General features: G+C 38.1%; 1 protein-coding gene across 1 annotated transcript; it reads left to right on the top strand.

Moving 5' to 3' along the window:
• Positions 1-1536: 1536 nt before the first annotated feature.
• LOC149275875 (proton channel OTOP1-like) lies at positions 1537-14863 on the top strand. The gene is made up of 5 exons (XM_089504209.1): positions 1537-2011; positions 3634-3770; positions 9579-9637; positions 13406-13536; positions 13983-14863. Exons 1-5 carry the CDS (start codon positions 1537-1539, stop codon positions 14861-14863), a joined length of 1683 nt encoding a protein of 560 aa, XP_089360335.1.
• The last annotated feature ends 1749 nt before the right edge of the window (positions 14864-16612 follow it).

Genomic DNA, 16612 nt, shown 5'->3' with positions numbered 1-16612 from the left:
TATTAAAGTTTATGTCAATTTTAAACTGTCTTTATTAAATATTTTCACTGCCCCTTGTTGTAACCACACTATGGAATCTACTGGTGCTCTGTTATTCAATTTATAACCCCCTACTCAAATATTGCCATTTGCTTATTCATCTCCCACTGTTTCCACTCTTCTCCAATCCTGAAATACCCCAAGGAGACGATGGCCAGTTTTATAAAACATATCGTAATACTAGTCTACTGAAACCACTACACAGCCTATTGCCCTCAAAAATCTACATTTCTTGACCACCACACTTCGCAACCCATCTACCCAGCAAACACTTCCTCTCTAGAGACCTCACATTATTTCAGTCACTATGCATGGAGTATCCAGCAATTGTTTACCTCGTTTCTTTAGAAACATAGAATTTAAAACACAGAAACAAACTTGATGGCAGATAGGAAACATTTGGTCAATGTATTCTACTCTGATTTTTCAGCTTATGCACAATGCATCCATAGGCTCCTGAGCACATGAAGATTCTATTTACCCACATAGATCTCCACCATGTTGGAGATGTTCCTCTGCTGCAAGAACGTCCATACACATCTGGTGGTTTCATGTTTATAGTTTTAGGACTTAATATAAGTAACAGAGTCACAGACAGCTGCTAAACTCTCTCACCCACTCCACACAAACAAACCAAGTTGTGGCTACAATACCTTTTCAATGGATACTTTATTGCCCATCCTACAGGGTGTCCCTTTTTTCTTTCCCCCATTCTGGTTCATAACATAAAAGACAAAACAATAAATAATATTTCTTTCACATCAAAAGCCTTTAACAAAGGCATTAAAACCTGTTCTTAATTCCTTTGGTTTTTCTTAACTTTAAAAAAAAAAAAAAAAAGTAAGCAAGTGAAGAGTTAATCTTTACTGTTTCCATTAAAATGGGAAGGGTTGGACTGCAACTCAATCCTACTCCATGTGAAGTCACACTTTGCTGACGTCTCCTGGAAAAACCTATTTAAAAAGGATCAAAAACATTAATTGCAGAGCTCGAGCACTCTACCTGTGAATAGGAACAGCCAAGAGGAATTGTACATTTCATGTCTTTTTTAGGTAAGATGCAACCCGAAACATGACTTTCTTCATTATATTGTATTTTTCTAATTATGTTTTTATAAGGGAATATATAGTCCAAACCACCCCGACATAATAAAAACCTTTATTATTAGAATGTTTTTTTAAGGGTGGCTGCCTTTTGAAGCCCAAAAACAAACAAAAAAAATAGCACAATCCCTTAACAATAAACACAATTATACACAGACTATAGAACACAACATATATATGGTCCTCTCTTTAATAAAATGGAAATCTAGTCTTAGTAGCTATTAGCGTGAATATTGTATATCATACCTGCCTAGGTTGGAACCTTATATCCTCTGGTTGGGTTCTCAATGGGTCCAAATGGGGGGCCTAAGCAGCTTGAAGAGATACTTGTGAACTGTATAATGACTGTGGTGTATCATAGGGTTTCTTTTTGCCTATGGTAACAATTCCAATGATGGCCCGAGACTCGACTTTCACCACTCCCCACTATATTGCAAATGTCGTTATAGACAACAACTCCAACAAAATTATGGAAACCATTATAGACAACAACTCCACAGTAATTATGGACACAGACAACAATCTCCATGAAGATGTCGATGGAACCAAAAACAACGCATTGGTTGAAACTATCTTCCCGCAGTCTTTAACTGAAAATCACAAACATAAAGCGGCATTGTACTTACCAGGAAGGAATACTGGAATTTCTAGCAGCCAATATGGCATCAACATTTTCATCATTGGGATCATCCTGCTGTTTGCGTGTTCCCTCCATATCACTGACTTAAGCGAATGTTACCAGCTGACATTTCTGATCATATTGGTGTTGATTCAAATCCTATGGATGCTTTGGTATATCTGTATAAGTGATAGAAAGAGACGGAGCACCAAGGAGAAGGACTCACATGCAGGAGCAAGGTGGTTAAGATGTAAGTAACTCACTTCTTATTTTTTGTAATACTGATTTATGCTCTGTTACATATACACACACACACACACACATATATATATATATATATATATATATACAGTGTGTATTCACTTTGATGGTTGAAAGCGATTTGTTTCCCTCTTCATCGAGTACTTTTTTTTGCGTAGGTGTGACCACAGGATAAAGGGAAATCCTTGTTTTATTGGTAGTGATGTCATGACTATAGGTTATAACATATTACACATTTACTAAACTACTAAACAGCAGGGCAGTAATATAGGAAGGTGTGGTGAGCCAACTTCAATGACTCTTAATGCTACTACTTTAAGAAGGCTTATTGAGAAAAAAAAATTTCTCTTTTTTAGCTTGCTTAGATCCGGTACATCTTCCTCCAACAAACTGGGCAAAGCACTGTGTTCAAGCCCATGAAATTGGGCATTATAGATACACAAAGTATATTGAAGTTAAGGACAGTTAAGAACGTTTATGCCGCAAGGCTGTTGACAGCCACCTGGGTAGCACTTAAGTGAGAATTTTCCCTGAAGCAGGGGCCACTGATCATGGAATAAATAAAAACAGGCTGCTCCAAACAGTCATTGTGTCATTTATATAAATTAATTATATTATATATTAATTACCATTCATCGTAACAATTACATTTATTTCCATTATTTTTCTTGTCCGTTACCCATGCTAGCCACATGCCTGCCCCATGCATGCATACATGTGTTAGCAGCTACCACTTCTGCTGGAAAGCTGTTCCACTTATCCACCACCCCCTCAGTAAGCACAGTCAAAAATATGAAGGTTAACTTACAACACACCCAAGCCTCTATCCCTTTAATTTCAGGCTATAACCACATGCAAATGAAGAGTGATATGATTTCAATCATCTATTTTAATTAGATAATAATATAAATACATAATTATCTGGCATCTTTCTGCTTCTGATTTAAGTTTTTAATAATAAATACATGAGAAGTCTCTAAGGCAAAATATCAGGTCAGGAACACAAAGTCTTAAGAGGCAAGGGATTAAGTTCCACTCGGTGACAGATGGGGATGGTTGCTATAATAATATGTTGTCAACACATTTTCTCATCAAAGTATGATTTTTCATTTTCTCTGGATTTAGTAAAAGGAGTGGTGATAGTTCAGCGCTTACAAAAACTATTACACATGTTCCTATTTAAATATTGATATTATTATGACATATTTGTGTAATTGTATTAATATAATTATAGGAACATGTACACCAAACTTGGTCGCTGCTGGTTACAGAGATGTCACACCCTGGACCTTAATGGTCTCATATATCTAGCCGCTTTTATAATAATATATATAATAGTAAATAAAATAGTGTAGCACTTCGATAAAATATGTTAACCATTTGTTTGCACGTTTAATAGGGTTAAATGCACTGATACATCTCCCTTGGTAGCCAGCCATTGGTTTTCCACTGGGTTTTTAAAAGCCAGGGTGATATATTTCTTTAAAACGTGGGTAAAAAAATATATTTAATTTTCTGATCTTTAGGGTCTAATGCTTTCCAAAGAGCACACATGAATCAGTTGTGTCTTTTGTCCCTGAAGTATTCTGACTGATGTATCTTTTGGTCCAGGTGGAATAGTCCTGTTCGCTATAACCACCGTAATAATGGACTTCTTGAAACTTGGCTACTTCATTGGATATTCAAAATGCATGCCAGTTGTTGAAGGAATTTACCCCGCTACACATATTGTTCACACGGTATTCCAGGTATGTTCGATATAAATATATAAAATCGTGTATTATTGTTATTTATTGTTTTATATAGCAACATCATATTCCGCAGTACTGTACAATAGGTAGACAGGACATGACAAGTAGTATATAACATAAGAGTTTTACTTATAGAAACAGCAGGTAGTTATAATTAATTATCTTAGGTTTCATTCACCAAACTAATTATCTAAAAATACATTGTAACTAAAATGTATCGCTTGTGCTGAACCCTTTCATTTCACGCTTTAACCTTCTGTTTTCTGCTCAATCTTCATGCCATTGACTTCTCCACATCACCCTTTACTACAATCACATCATGTTGTCCAAGCCGTCCCCCACCTTCTGTCTCATTCTCCATCAACCTAATAGGTTATACTCCTTACAGTATGCCTTAACGTCTGTTAATGTCGATATTCATGTCATAGTTTATTTTCAGTCTCCCGTATTTTCATAGCGATGCAGAATATTGCTGGTACCCAATGCAAGCCACACAAATGATGCTCATTCTAATAACTTGTCTATATTGGTGTTAATGTCAGAAGGAAAATGCAATTTGTGCGAGTTGCTATGATGAATTCTACATTGTTTGTTGGGGAAAAAATGCTACATTGAAATCAATAGAAAAGCACTTCCAGTAAGCAAGTGAATGGGCTACACAAACTATTAGCATAACCTAAATAGATATATCATTATATATAAATTCTAGACATTCCACAATGTGAAATATTCCATAAGACACATGTAGGGAAATTTGGCACGCTGAAGAAAGCTAAAAAATAAACATCCTGCACAGAAAGGCAAGCAAAAGTGTTTGTGTAGTAATGTAACTGTTTTAATGCCAATTTATAGACTGCAACAAATAAAATGCTATTCCGTTACTCCACTGAATGCCACCGAATTAGGAATAACACACATTTCTTATCAAACAGTCACTTCCATATGGATGACATTTTTTCCAAACATATTTTTTTTCCCATCAAAATATTTGACTTAATATAATAATTTTATTTGTTTAGAAGTTAACTCTATTAGCTGATAAAAGCAAAAAAGTATATTCATGTAACATCAAATGAAGTATCTACTGACTGTACCACAATAGCTGTAATGAGCTTCAGCTGTAGCAGCCCCCTGCATCAATTAGATGTTTTACTATGATGTTATAAGGCGCACAGTAGTTTAGACACGGATTCAGTGCATGTTGGGCTGTGATTATGAGATGCTTTAAAGGCCTTAGGTGCATAACTCTTTAGACGTGGAATTAGTGGACATCGAAGTAACCAGGATTTACTTGGTAAAAGTATGGGTGCATGTTAGCAATTAGTAGTTATGGTTTGGATTTTTGAGAGTGTTGCCATACAATGCCATGGTAGTTGAATTGCTTATTTGTGAATATGATTTTAGTATGTGATCATTTTTGGCAAAAGTCAGGATTTTAGATGGGTCATTGAATCCAGCCAATGGTATTTTTGATAGCTTGTAATCTAATACAATTCAGTTAGCCAATAATCATCTTTATCAAATTGTCAAACTATTTCAAATATGAAATGTTTGCTCCTTTAATAATTACAAATATTAGAATAAATGCCAAATAAGGCATTTTTATTTTTTTGCATATAATGATCTTGAGTACAGATGCTTGATGAGTTAAACTTTTATTATAGGGGTGTATTAGAGGCATTAGAGGGCTTTACTGAGACATTTTACCTACATAACCCCTTAAGGACAATGGGTTGTCTATAAACCCATTAAAAACAATGCATTGTGAGCCCGTACATGTGAACCCTTAAGCTAATCACTACAACAAAAGCTGGAGTCAGGAGTTAGCAAAGTGAAGGGCAATCAGTGAATTGTTATTGGATGTGTGTTTTAGAGCTACTTTGATTGAAAAAAAAATGTCTTTCTTTGCTATTCTCAAGAAGCATCTGTCGGTGTGAACCATGTCTCACAAAAAAACAAATCTCAGAAGACCTACAAGCTGGAATAAGTTACAAAGAATTTAAAAATGTACTTAATTGACAGTCATAGTTTATAAACAGGATTATTTTAGTACTGTGGCTAAACTTGTGTATTTGGAGTCGTACGAACTGAAAATTTAACAAAACGAGATGTCTCCGTCAATTACCCCTAAGATAACCCTGTGTAAACTTCCGCCAAAATGGCATGGCATTCTTTCACCCTGACTGGAACTGAAACTCTGCCTATTTACCCTAAGAAAACCTTGTGTGAATCTTATGTCCCACCAAAATGGCAGAGCTTCTGGTGATGCCCTCTCCCTTGGAGGATTGGCGAAGACGACATCACGGAAACGCTGCCCTTTTGGAGGAAGTTTACCAGGAGTTTATGTCCACGGGGATGTAGACGAAAATAGGAGACAGAAGAGAGAAAAGTGGAAATAGAAGAGACAAGAAGATGAAGACACACAGAAAGGGAGTGGAATTGGTCGGCAGAGAAGATAGGGAGACATTTTTCTTCTGATGCAAACAGGCAGGAAATAGACTTTGCCCAAAAACAAATGGGCCAAACTCTCCCCCAAATAGCCATTACAATGCAAAACATTGAACAGGCATGGAGTCCATGGCAGGACACCACAGAGGAAGCCACTGTGTTGCAACTGAACATCGCTGTTCACCTGATGTTTACCAAAGAGCGCCTTAACACTTCACAACAGTAAAAATGCATTCTGGACTGATGAAACTAACGTTGAATTGTTCAAGAACAACACACAGCATTATGTATTGTGTACAAAGAGCACTACATACCTATATGAAGACATCATGTTTGAGGGGACAATGAATTTCCAAGTTTATCAATGTAGCATACATGATAATGTTGGGGTTGGGTGATGCAGCGGGACAATAACCCTAAACATCAAAGTAAATCTACCATAGAATGGTTTAAAAAACAAAAAATCAACCAGACCTTAACCCATTAGACATGTTGTAACATGACCTGAAGAGAACTGTTCACACCAGACATCTTAGGAATATGGCTGAGTTTAAGCAGTTCTGTTAGGAAGAATGGTCTAGCACAGGGGTAGGCAATCTTCGGCTCTCCTGATGTTGTGGACTACATCTCCCATAATGCTCTTACAGTCATAATGCTGGCAAAGCATCAAGGGAAATGTAGTTCACAACATCTGGAGAGCCCCTGGTCTAGAACATTGTGCAGGGCTGATCCGCAGCTACCGAAAGTGCTTGTGGTTATTGTTGCCAAAGAAGGTTTGACCAGCTAGTAAATCCAAGGGTTTACTTATTTTTTCTGCCAGCACTGTGAATGTTCAACAAAGACATGAAAGGTTACCATTGTTTATGCGTTATTAGCACATTGTATTTGTCTATACTTGTGACTGAGCTGTAGATCAGATCACAATTTATGAACCATTAATACAGAAAACCAGGTCATTTCAAAGGTTTAACTTATTTTTCTAGTCACTGTACTTCCTTATTTACTAATATATACATTATACAGACATTTCTACACAGTTTCTGTTAGAAATAAACATATTATTTGCAGTTGTTGGGCTGTAGAACACTATGATAGACTCAAGTCCACCAAACATTCCAAGCTCCTAGAAAAAGTGGGCACCTGGGGAGTAAAGTGGTACAGAGGATTTGGGTCCAAAAGGGAACTGTCCCTCCTAAAGAACATATGTAGAATAGTATGAAAAAATCTTAATGGTCAAATTTAATTTTGAGAACCAAAAGGATATGCATCAAATAAAATACTTTAATAAATAAAGTGAAGCTATTAAAATGCAAATAATAATGCAAAATTAAATAAACACATTAAAACAACATAATTGGTCTCATCATAGGTTCAGGATAGCCATATGCTTATTCATGCATGTTTATATGACATCATATTCTGGAGCTCAGCAGAAATCGCCAGCAAACAAGGTAGCAAACAGAGGCTTAACGGTCCTGCCACCACAGGCCTCCTCTTCAATAGACTGGACTGCCTCCACTGGCCCTTCTCCTCCAGTGGCCAGCAGTTTATTCGGACGCAGAGGAATCGCCCCCACAAAGATCTAAACTCTAGACTAACACCTACCTTCCTTGTACATAGCGCTGACCCTGCTTAGCCTACACTAAGATGCCAGATTCAGCCATATGCTGGTTCATTGATGTGACAAACAAAAAAGTACTTAATTTACCAAATTATCAAAAATTTGGTATGTACTGAAATCTTAAAGTATCTATAATAGTGATATGAACTATTACTATAACTAAATAGTTACAATATTACACTGGTTGTGTGTCTATATGTACACATATATACACCTTTTATTGTTCTATTTCTTTTCTTTCTGTGTTTCAAAGAAGAGTAACAGGTTTGAAATGTTAGATCTGCAGAATTTAGGGTGGAAACATATTATGAAAGCAGTCTCACTAACAATTGACATCGTTTAGAAATGATTGAGTTTCACTAACAGAAAATTAGGTTTAGAAAATAATTGTTATACACCTTTTGTGATTTTCAATACATTTCAGGGCTATTATTAGCTTCAATAAAAGAAAAAACTATTTATGTTGCAAAGAAAGGGTAGGCATTTCAGGAATTAAATGAAAATCAATAGGTTCAATGCAATTCTAAACCCAGACTAGGTTGGACAGATCCCAATTTATCTAAAGAAACATTAAAAACAGTTTATATGTAAGCCCAGTCTATTCTAACATGTTTTACAAACGATTAGATTATGAAATCATTATTTTTCAACTTCCCTGGGTTTGGGAGAAGAAAATGCTGCCTGTCTCTTATGCCTCTTGGTGGATTTCAAAACTGGGGTTGTAAATGCCAGCGAAGGCATTATATTTAGGGGCAAAATGCCTTGTTCTTGCCAAAAGGTGCAAATATGTGCTAATTATTTTCCTACACTTTAAAACTCTCTTTGCTCCCAGACCCTTGTTTGTTCTCGTAAGATTTTCTTTACTCCTTCATAGCTCATCTTTCTTCTTGGCTCCTTCTCATGAACGATGGATGGCAGAGAGTCTAGGAGAGTGGCCTCAATCTATAAAGAAAAGGGCTAGGTGAACAAGTTACAGTGATCACATACCTCCAAGGTGTCCCTCTTTAAGAGCGACAGTCCCTCTTTGAGGGTCCAAGCCTTCTCTTTGCTCTTCTGATGTGAATGTTGTTCATGCTAAGATTTTTGGTGGGTTTAAGGGTAATTTACCTATGTGTGTGCATATTTAATTTAATATTGTATCGAAATATAAAATTGTGTATGCAATCCAGACTCTGAACTTCTCTGTGCATGTCTAGGGTGTTTGTTCTACTTTTTAACTGTGCATTAGACAATATTTTTTATAGTCTAGGATACACATGAAATTGCAATAACAAAAGATAGACGATGGAATCACAAACCATGCCTTTTTGACAACCATTAACATCATTTTCAGATTAGAAAACTTTTTATGGCTCATATGGTTGGATTTAACGGGGTTTAACTTTTTAGCTTTTAATTTTACCTGTGCTTATAGGTACTTGGTATGGATATATGTCATAATGAGCTGCCAGGTGACCTCCATGCTCGATCCTTTCACTATAATGTAATCAGGGCACTGCATGTACAGACAAATACAACAAAAAAGGGCTTTTTTGTCAGGAGACCTAATTGAATTTATAATAATAATAATAGCAAATCGTCCAACAGCTCTAAAGGTACAGGTGGGGGAAATCCTTTAAATAAAAACATTTTCATTTTAAATACCTTTTATTAAAAAAAAAATTCTATAAAAAAATATACATGCAGTATATATTATATGTGAGTGTAAAGTATAAATGTGCATTTTCTTATTTCAGGTTTACTTTCTATGGTATCATTCAAAGGATATCATACAGTCCTTCAAAACACTGGAGAGGTAAATCATTTATTCCTGCTATTTGTACCTTATTAGTGAATTGTGCAAGGCTGACATACCATATGCTACATTTAACGCTTGTCGAGGTTTTGGGTGCTATGAAAATGGCAGTTCAACACAAAACACAAATACTAAGAAATATTTATTTTTTCTATGCAGCACTTGCATAGGTGTTCACAGGATAGGGCAAAGAAGGAGTACTCCCACCAGGGTTATATTCACCTATCACACTGCCCTAGACCCAATCTATGGCAGGACCCTCAGCCACCCCCTCCTTGGCCAGCGTCTGTGCCACATTAAAAGGCGTGCTGGGCATTTAAGACACGGAGCGCCTGGATACGATGCACATCACCTTCTGGTGCCCTCTAGTGCTGAGCTGGCACAGCCACCATAGTGTAAACAGGATGCTTGTGGAGATTAAAGATCTCCCCTTTCATTGGCTTTTTGAGCGGGACACCAGGGGCCTGATCGCCCAAGACGGCAATCTGCCCCCCGATTTGGCAGCAGGGAGACTACCGCCTCCCAGGACCTGTCACCCTAGGTCTGGGCCAAGATATGTCACTGCCTCATCCTTACAAGTTCTTTGAGTTCCTTCATGTCATTTTTTTATCATGCAGAGGGGGCTTATCATGGTTTATAGGGTCTTTGAACCCTTCTGAAAAAATATCCAATACTTTGAGGATCATCCTTTCAAGGAACTACTCCTTCTAAAATAAGGCAATGTATTTTAACCTGATCATAGATTTAATTGTAAACAAAATAAGTTGATCGGCATAAACCACAGGCATTTCCCACAAGGAAAGTAATAAATTGCTGAGGTTCCAACACTTTGATTAAACTCAACATGAATGAGCACTCAGATGGTCATGAGATCTGCTGGGATTTTCTTATCAGCATCTACATGATAATTGCTGCATGTTCTTGCAAGTTATGCTGAGCACTTCTTAGCACAGGACATGAGCTGAATGTCCCCCAACAAATGTGGGGTTCTTATAGTACCCCTCTGGTATCCAAATTCTTTTGTCCCTTTTTGCTTCTCTGATGTTCCTCTAGGTCAGACCTGGGCAAAGCACGGCCCGCGGGCCACATCCGGCCCGCTGAATAGCTCGGACCGGCCCGCAAAGAGTGTCCTGGTGACTCACCAATGAGTCCGGTGTCAGCAACGGGAAGCAGCGAAACTATGCACTCCGAAGCCTTGTTCATTTTGTTCACTTCTGTGCTGTGCTAATAGTTATTCAGGCCTTACTTATTCAAGCACCTCTACCAATGACGTAGGCTTGAATAACTTTATTAAACAGCACATAAGTTAACAAAATGGACAAGGCTTCGGAGTTTGTAGTTTCACTGCTTCCCGATGCTGAGTAAGTGATGCCACTGTAACTTCTGAGTGCCAGGATGCTCGTTGCGGACCTTGGGGAGTGCCAGGACAATCGTTCCACGCTCGTCGTTTACCATTTTTTTAAGAAGGGATAGTATATGTATGCAGTATACAGGTATTGGTAGAATGAAGTTAAGGGCTCATGCACACTGCTGTAGTTTCGCCCGGGCCGTAACCCAGGCGAAACTACGGCGTGCTGCTGCGGAGAGGAGATGGGAGTGCTCCTTACCGCTCCCCTCTCCATTGGCAGACACGGGGGCCGCGCCGTAAAACGGGGTGAAACACCGGTTGCTCACCGCGCCGTATTACAGCGCCATTCATTTTCAATGGCGGCCGTATTCTGGCCGCAAATCGGGCGGCTGGAATACGGCCCCATTACGGCAATGTGCATGGAGCCTTCGTATGTTGGTCTGGCCCTCTAAAACCATTCCAATTTCTCATGTGGCCCCATGGGAAAATTAATTGCCCACCCCTGCTCTAGGTGGTCAGTTAGGTGCATGTGAAAAAATAACAGTGTTGAACACAAACAAAATTAACTGTATTGTGTGTGCCAAAAACCTGAAAATATGTAATTTGTTGCTATTCGAAGGACTAAAGATATAGTAGAAATAAATATTATTTACAAATACATGGGAAAGAGTCCCCCACCCTGCTACACATTCAGTCACACCCAGCAAAATTGTCTTTGCAGTATTAGTTGACCTCAGAGGCCAGCAGGTAAGAAAGGCAGTTAGATTTAATACGTAAGAGTACAATGAGAAGCAGTCCCTGATCTTGCAAGTTTGCAGGAATTAGGAGGTCACAGATGAATGATACAGAAGGTGAGGGACTGCTTCCATGAATAATGAATGTCGCATGTTGATGTCAGAGGCCTGGACGTCTTGAAGGTGGGGATAGATATCAGCCTAGGTCAGAATATACCTCTAGGTGCAGTGGTGTTCAATGTTCTAGAGGTCTGAAGTCTCAATTTTATTCTCAGGGGTACAGTAGGTGACGGTAGATAGGATAAGAAGTTTGCTCTGACTGAGGTATTCAGAATGGGTTGGAGAGGTGAAATGTGGTGGGGGTATTTAAACGGTTCCAAAATAAGTTCAGTTTCAAACTGTGTTCTAACCAATTAATTGCAAGTAATATATAATTGCTTGATTCGGAATATGTTTAAATGCATGTTATTAAAAGTTAAACCATGATTCTTGGCAATCAGAACACCAAAAACAACAGAGGAAAGAAACATGATATCTTTGGGATCATGGGCTGAGATTTAAAAGAAAAGCAATGATTGTGTTGACATAATGGGAAGAAAAGAAAGAAATGTGAAAGGCATTTCCATAAATAGTAGAACTTGAGAAACATTAACAACACCTGCAGTCTCTCTAGATTATGGTCTATACCAGACACCAGTGTTGGCTCACTAGGAGGGCTTCGTTTCCAAGAACCTTTTCTACTGAAGAGACAGAGCAGGGCTATCCAATAAACTATGTCAACCATTATTAGGTTCTGAGGCTTTAAGGGACTAAACTACACAGGTTGTGGAGCCATAAAAATTATATTTTATACAATTATATAATTCCAGAAGCGTTGTCCTCCTGACTCCCAATAATTAGCATTTGCTCTACAAACAATTAAAAAGCTGGATCCCACCATACCATATTTGCAGCATTAGTGGGAAGCATACTACGTTTATATTAATGCTACTTAATAAAAGTGTGTATATTCTACTTTTATACCTTAGATTCATATTTTGTACATTTGCAATATACTGCATACTAATATATATATATATTGTTGTACTATTTATGTGACTCCTTACTCTACTTCTTCGACCATTTGTTATTTTTATTCTCATTATTATTTATTCAGTTCCAAAACAAACAAAAAACATAAATCACACAGTGTCCTACAACACAGGGAAGAACAATAATATCATCAGTGTCATTTATTTGGAAAGCCAGACAAACATAATTAGTACTGTGATGCGAGGCAGCACAATTCATGTACAAAATAAACCGCACATAATGCAAATATATAGCATTAAAATGACAAAGTACGTAGCACAGGGTGGCTATTGTGTGCTACCTAATGGTTGATGCCACCAAGAGATCGTACATTAAACAAATACATACTTAGCTTGATTTCCCACTTCAAGAGAAATCCTTATGTTCCCTGTTCTATATATATCTCAGCTGCTATGTTTAAATACAACTGCTTTCCATCCCTAAAATGCTACTTACTCAAACGACATCTGGATCAAAATACAGAATTAAATGTATCACATTTCTGTAACCTAATTGCTATCTGTTAAAAAGCTAGTAATGGATGTTCAGCTTTTCCAAAGCATAAGACTTTTTGCATGCTCAGTTACGTTTTATTTCTATTAATTCATGGTTTAGGTTTGGTTTAATCCATTCTGTGTTTACAAACTTACTGTTATGGGCTACTGCGGTAGCAACAGAATCAAAACATCAGCTTCAGGAACATATGGAAAGGCTGACCTCTCTTGGCTTTACCAACATATCAATCGGTAAGTCCTATTTTCATAATAAGACCATTTTATTTTGCTTCATATGGAATAGTCTGTTCTTGAAGTTTTACCAATGTGCGGAATTAACATGAAAAGGATTTTGTAAATTTTAGGCATTTGAACTTTTGATGATTTTTAAGCCAATGGCAAGTGAATATTTTGGTCTGTCTGTCTCACGTAGAACATGATTAAGACGTGTTCAATACTAATCTAAAAAGTACAAGGCTCATACGGGGCAGTGGCTACAGTATAATATTATATATAGACCTATACATTAGGTCATATAGCTACTGAGCAGTGTGTTTTTCAGTTCACAATATTAAATCATAATGTCTTTAAGGCAAGTAACAGTGACCTATGTCTATCTTTTTTCCCCTCTTATTACAAGCATGCCTCATATTACATTATGTAAATTCTTGTCATTTTCCTTCTGCATTTATCTACAGATGAAGACCACCCACAGTGTAACTGCACCACCGAACTGTGTGATGTGTTTTCCCGAGGAATATATTACATTTACCCATTCAATATCGAGTATCATATTTTGGCATCTGCAATGTTTTTTGTCTTATGGAAGAATATTGGGAACACCACCACCTATCAAAAGCATAAAAATAACTTCAGGCTTAAAGATGTTGCGGTTGGAGCTGCTTGTGGACTTGCTGTCCTGGTTGTAACAATTGTAGTTGTAGTTCTGTACTTGTTTAATATTGGACACACAAAAAGTAAAAGTGAGTCAGCGCTAAGTATTTACTATTGGTATTCCATAGCAGTGCTAAGTGCTATGTGTATAGCATCATTAGTTGGTCTCGCAATCCACAGGCTGGAAGGAAAGCCTATCGTTTTAGGTAATAGTCCAGCTATAAAACTGGATGGAAATCTTTTGATGGGTTCTGCATGTGGATCTTGGATCACATCATGGGGATCTATCTTGGCGATAATATACGCAGAAAGCCGCCCGACCTACACTTGGTATAATTTGCCTTACTCAATTCTAGTCATAATTGAAAAATATATCCAAAATATTTTTATAGTTTCATGCATATATTGCAAAAAAGAAAAGACCAGCACTGATAGTAACAATGGAGAGATACCTGTAATGCCACTTCAGATTGCATCATTTGCTTACCATGCCAACCTAGGAACTTGCAACAAAGGAGAGATGGAGGTGAAGGATTCTTCCAAAGACATTGAAGTCATCAAAGAGGAACAAGAAGGGAGAAGTCCCAGTCATGTTAGTAACAGAGAAAAATGGAACATCAAGAAACTTCTGCAAAAAAACATTACCGTTGCGCTGTTCCTCAGCAATATTTCAGTAAGTTGTTAAAATGATTATAAGTAACATTGTCAATATGTGCTACTATAAGTTTACCAAATGTTCAGGCTTGATGTCTGTTTAAATGAGTTTAATATTACCGAGCCAATCGGCATGTTGTACACGAGATTAATTTAGTGAGACATCTGATCTGCGGACACATTGGAGGCAGTGTTTGTGTCTATATGCGTGTCAATATATATTTTTTCCAGAAAATGCAAAGCTGTTTTAAAAATCTTGCACTAAAATAGAAGAAAATTTTTTTTGGCAAAGAAGCAGCCCAGCCCTATCTCCCTACTTCCTGAACATGCTCAGAACAATTCCCATCCTAGTCAACGGGAGTAGCAGCCGCCAATAACATGTATGATCTTTGATGCTTTTCTGTCATACACACAATTGCCTGCAGGTTTAACTATTATTATTATTATTATTATTATCCTTTATTTATATAGCACCAACAGTTTACGCAGCGCTTAATACAATACATAAATTCAAGGGATATGACAAGACAAGAATTGACAGACTAAGACAAACCGATACATTTGGTGGAGAGAGCCCTGCTCGCAAGCTTACAATCTAGAGGGAAATGGGGTGACAAACATAAGGCATAGAGAAAGGGTGAGAGGTATTGTGGGGGTTGTATCGATGACAAGGAAGTTCTAGCAGCTAAGATGGTATGCTTCTCTGAAGAAGTGGGTTTTTAGATGTTTCTTGAAAGTTGGGAGGGAGGGAGAATGCTGAAGGTTCCTTGGGAGTAGATTCCAGAGATATGGGGCAGCTCGAGTGAAATCTTGTAGACGGGAAAAGGAAGAGGTGATGAGTGAGGAGGAGAGCCTTAGCCCATGGGAGGAACGTAGGGATCGAGTAGGAGAGTATTTGCTAATGAGGTCAGAAATGTACGGAGGAGCAGTATTATGGATGGCCTTATATGTCAGTACCAGGATCTTAAATTTAATTCTAAAGGTAATTGGGAGCCAGTGGAGGGTTTCACAGAGGGGGGAAGCAGAAGAGGAGCGACGTGCAAGGAAGATGAGCCTAGCAGCGGCATTTAGGATAGACTGTAAAGGAGAGAGTCGAGACAGTGGAGTGCCAACCAGAAGAGTGTTGCAGTAGTCAAGACGGGAAATGATAAGGGAATGAACGAGTGTTTTTGTGGATTCTTGGGTGAGGAATGGGCGGATACGAGAGATGTTTTTTAGGTGCAAGCGGCAGGATTTGGCGAGGGATTGAATGTGAGGGATGAAGGAAAGGTTTGAGTCAAGGATGACCCCAAGGCATCGGGCCTGGTTAGTAGGAGAGATAGTCGTGTTGTTAATGGTGATAGAGAATTCAGGTAGTGGAGTGGAGATGGAGGGAGGGAAGATAATGAGTTCAGTTTTAGAAAGATTAAGTTTCAGGTAGTGTTGTGACAACCATGAAGAAATAGCAGACAAGCAATTGGTAATACGGGACAGGAGAGATGGAGAGAGATCAGGAGAAGACAGGTAGATTTGGGTATCATCTGCATAAAGGTGATACTGGAGGCCAAATGAGTTGATTAGTGTGCCAAGAGAGGAAGTATAAAGAGAGAACAGCAGAGGGCCAAGGACTGAACCTTGGGGGACACCAACCGAAAGTGGAAGGGGTGATGATGTCTTGCCAGAGAAGTTGACAGAGAAGGAACGGTTAGACAGATATGAGGAGATCCAGGAGAGAGCTGTATCTCGAATGCCTATATAAGCAAGTGAGTGTAGAAGAAGGTGGTGATCAACAGTATCGAAA

Source organism: Sceloporus occidentalis, unplaced genomic scaffold (assembly GCF_023333645.1).
Source record: "Sceloporus occidentalis isolate IW3139 unplaced genomic scaffold, rSceOcc1.0.p SCAF_260, whole genome shotgun sequence".
Taxonomy (NCBI): Eukaryota; Metazoa; Chordata; class Lepidosauria; order Squamata; family Phrynosomatidae; genus Sceloporus; species Sceloporus occidentalis.
The sequence above is the reverse complement of the archived record's forward strand: the minus strand, read 5'-3'. Positions and strand labels throughout refer to the sequence as shown.

Coding starts and splice junctions, on each gene's coding strand:
- LOC149275875 (XM_089504209.1), top strand. CDS start 1,537: ATGGCCCGAGACTCGACTTTCACCACTCCCCACTATATTGCAAATGTC. Junction 3,771..9,578: donor TTGTTCACACGGTATTCCAG/GTATGTTCGATA, acceptor TTCTTATTTCAG/GTTTACTTTCTATGGTATCA. Junction 9,638..13,405: donor TCCTTCAAAACACTGGAGAG/GTAAATCATTTA, acceptor TTCATGGTTTAG/GTTTGGTTTAATCCATTCTG.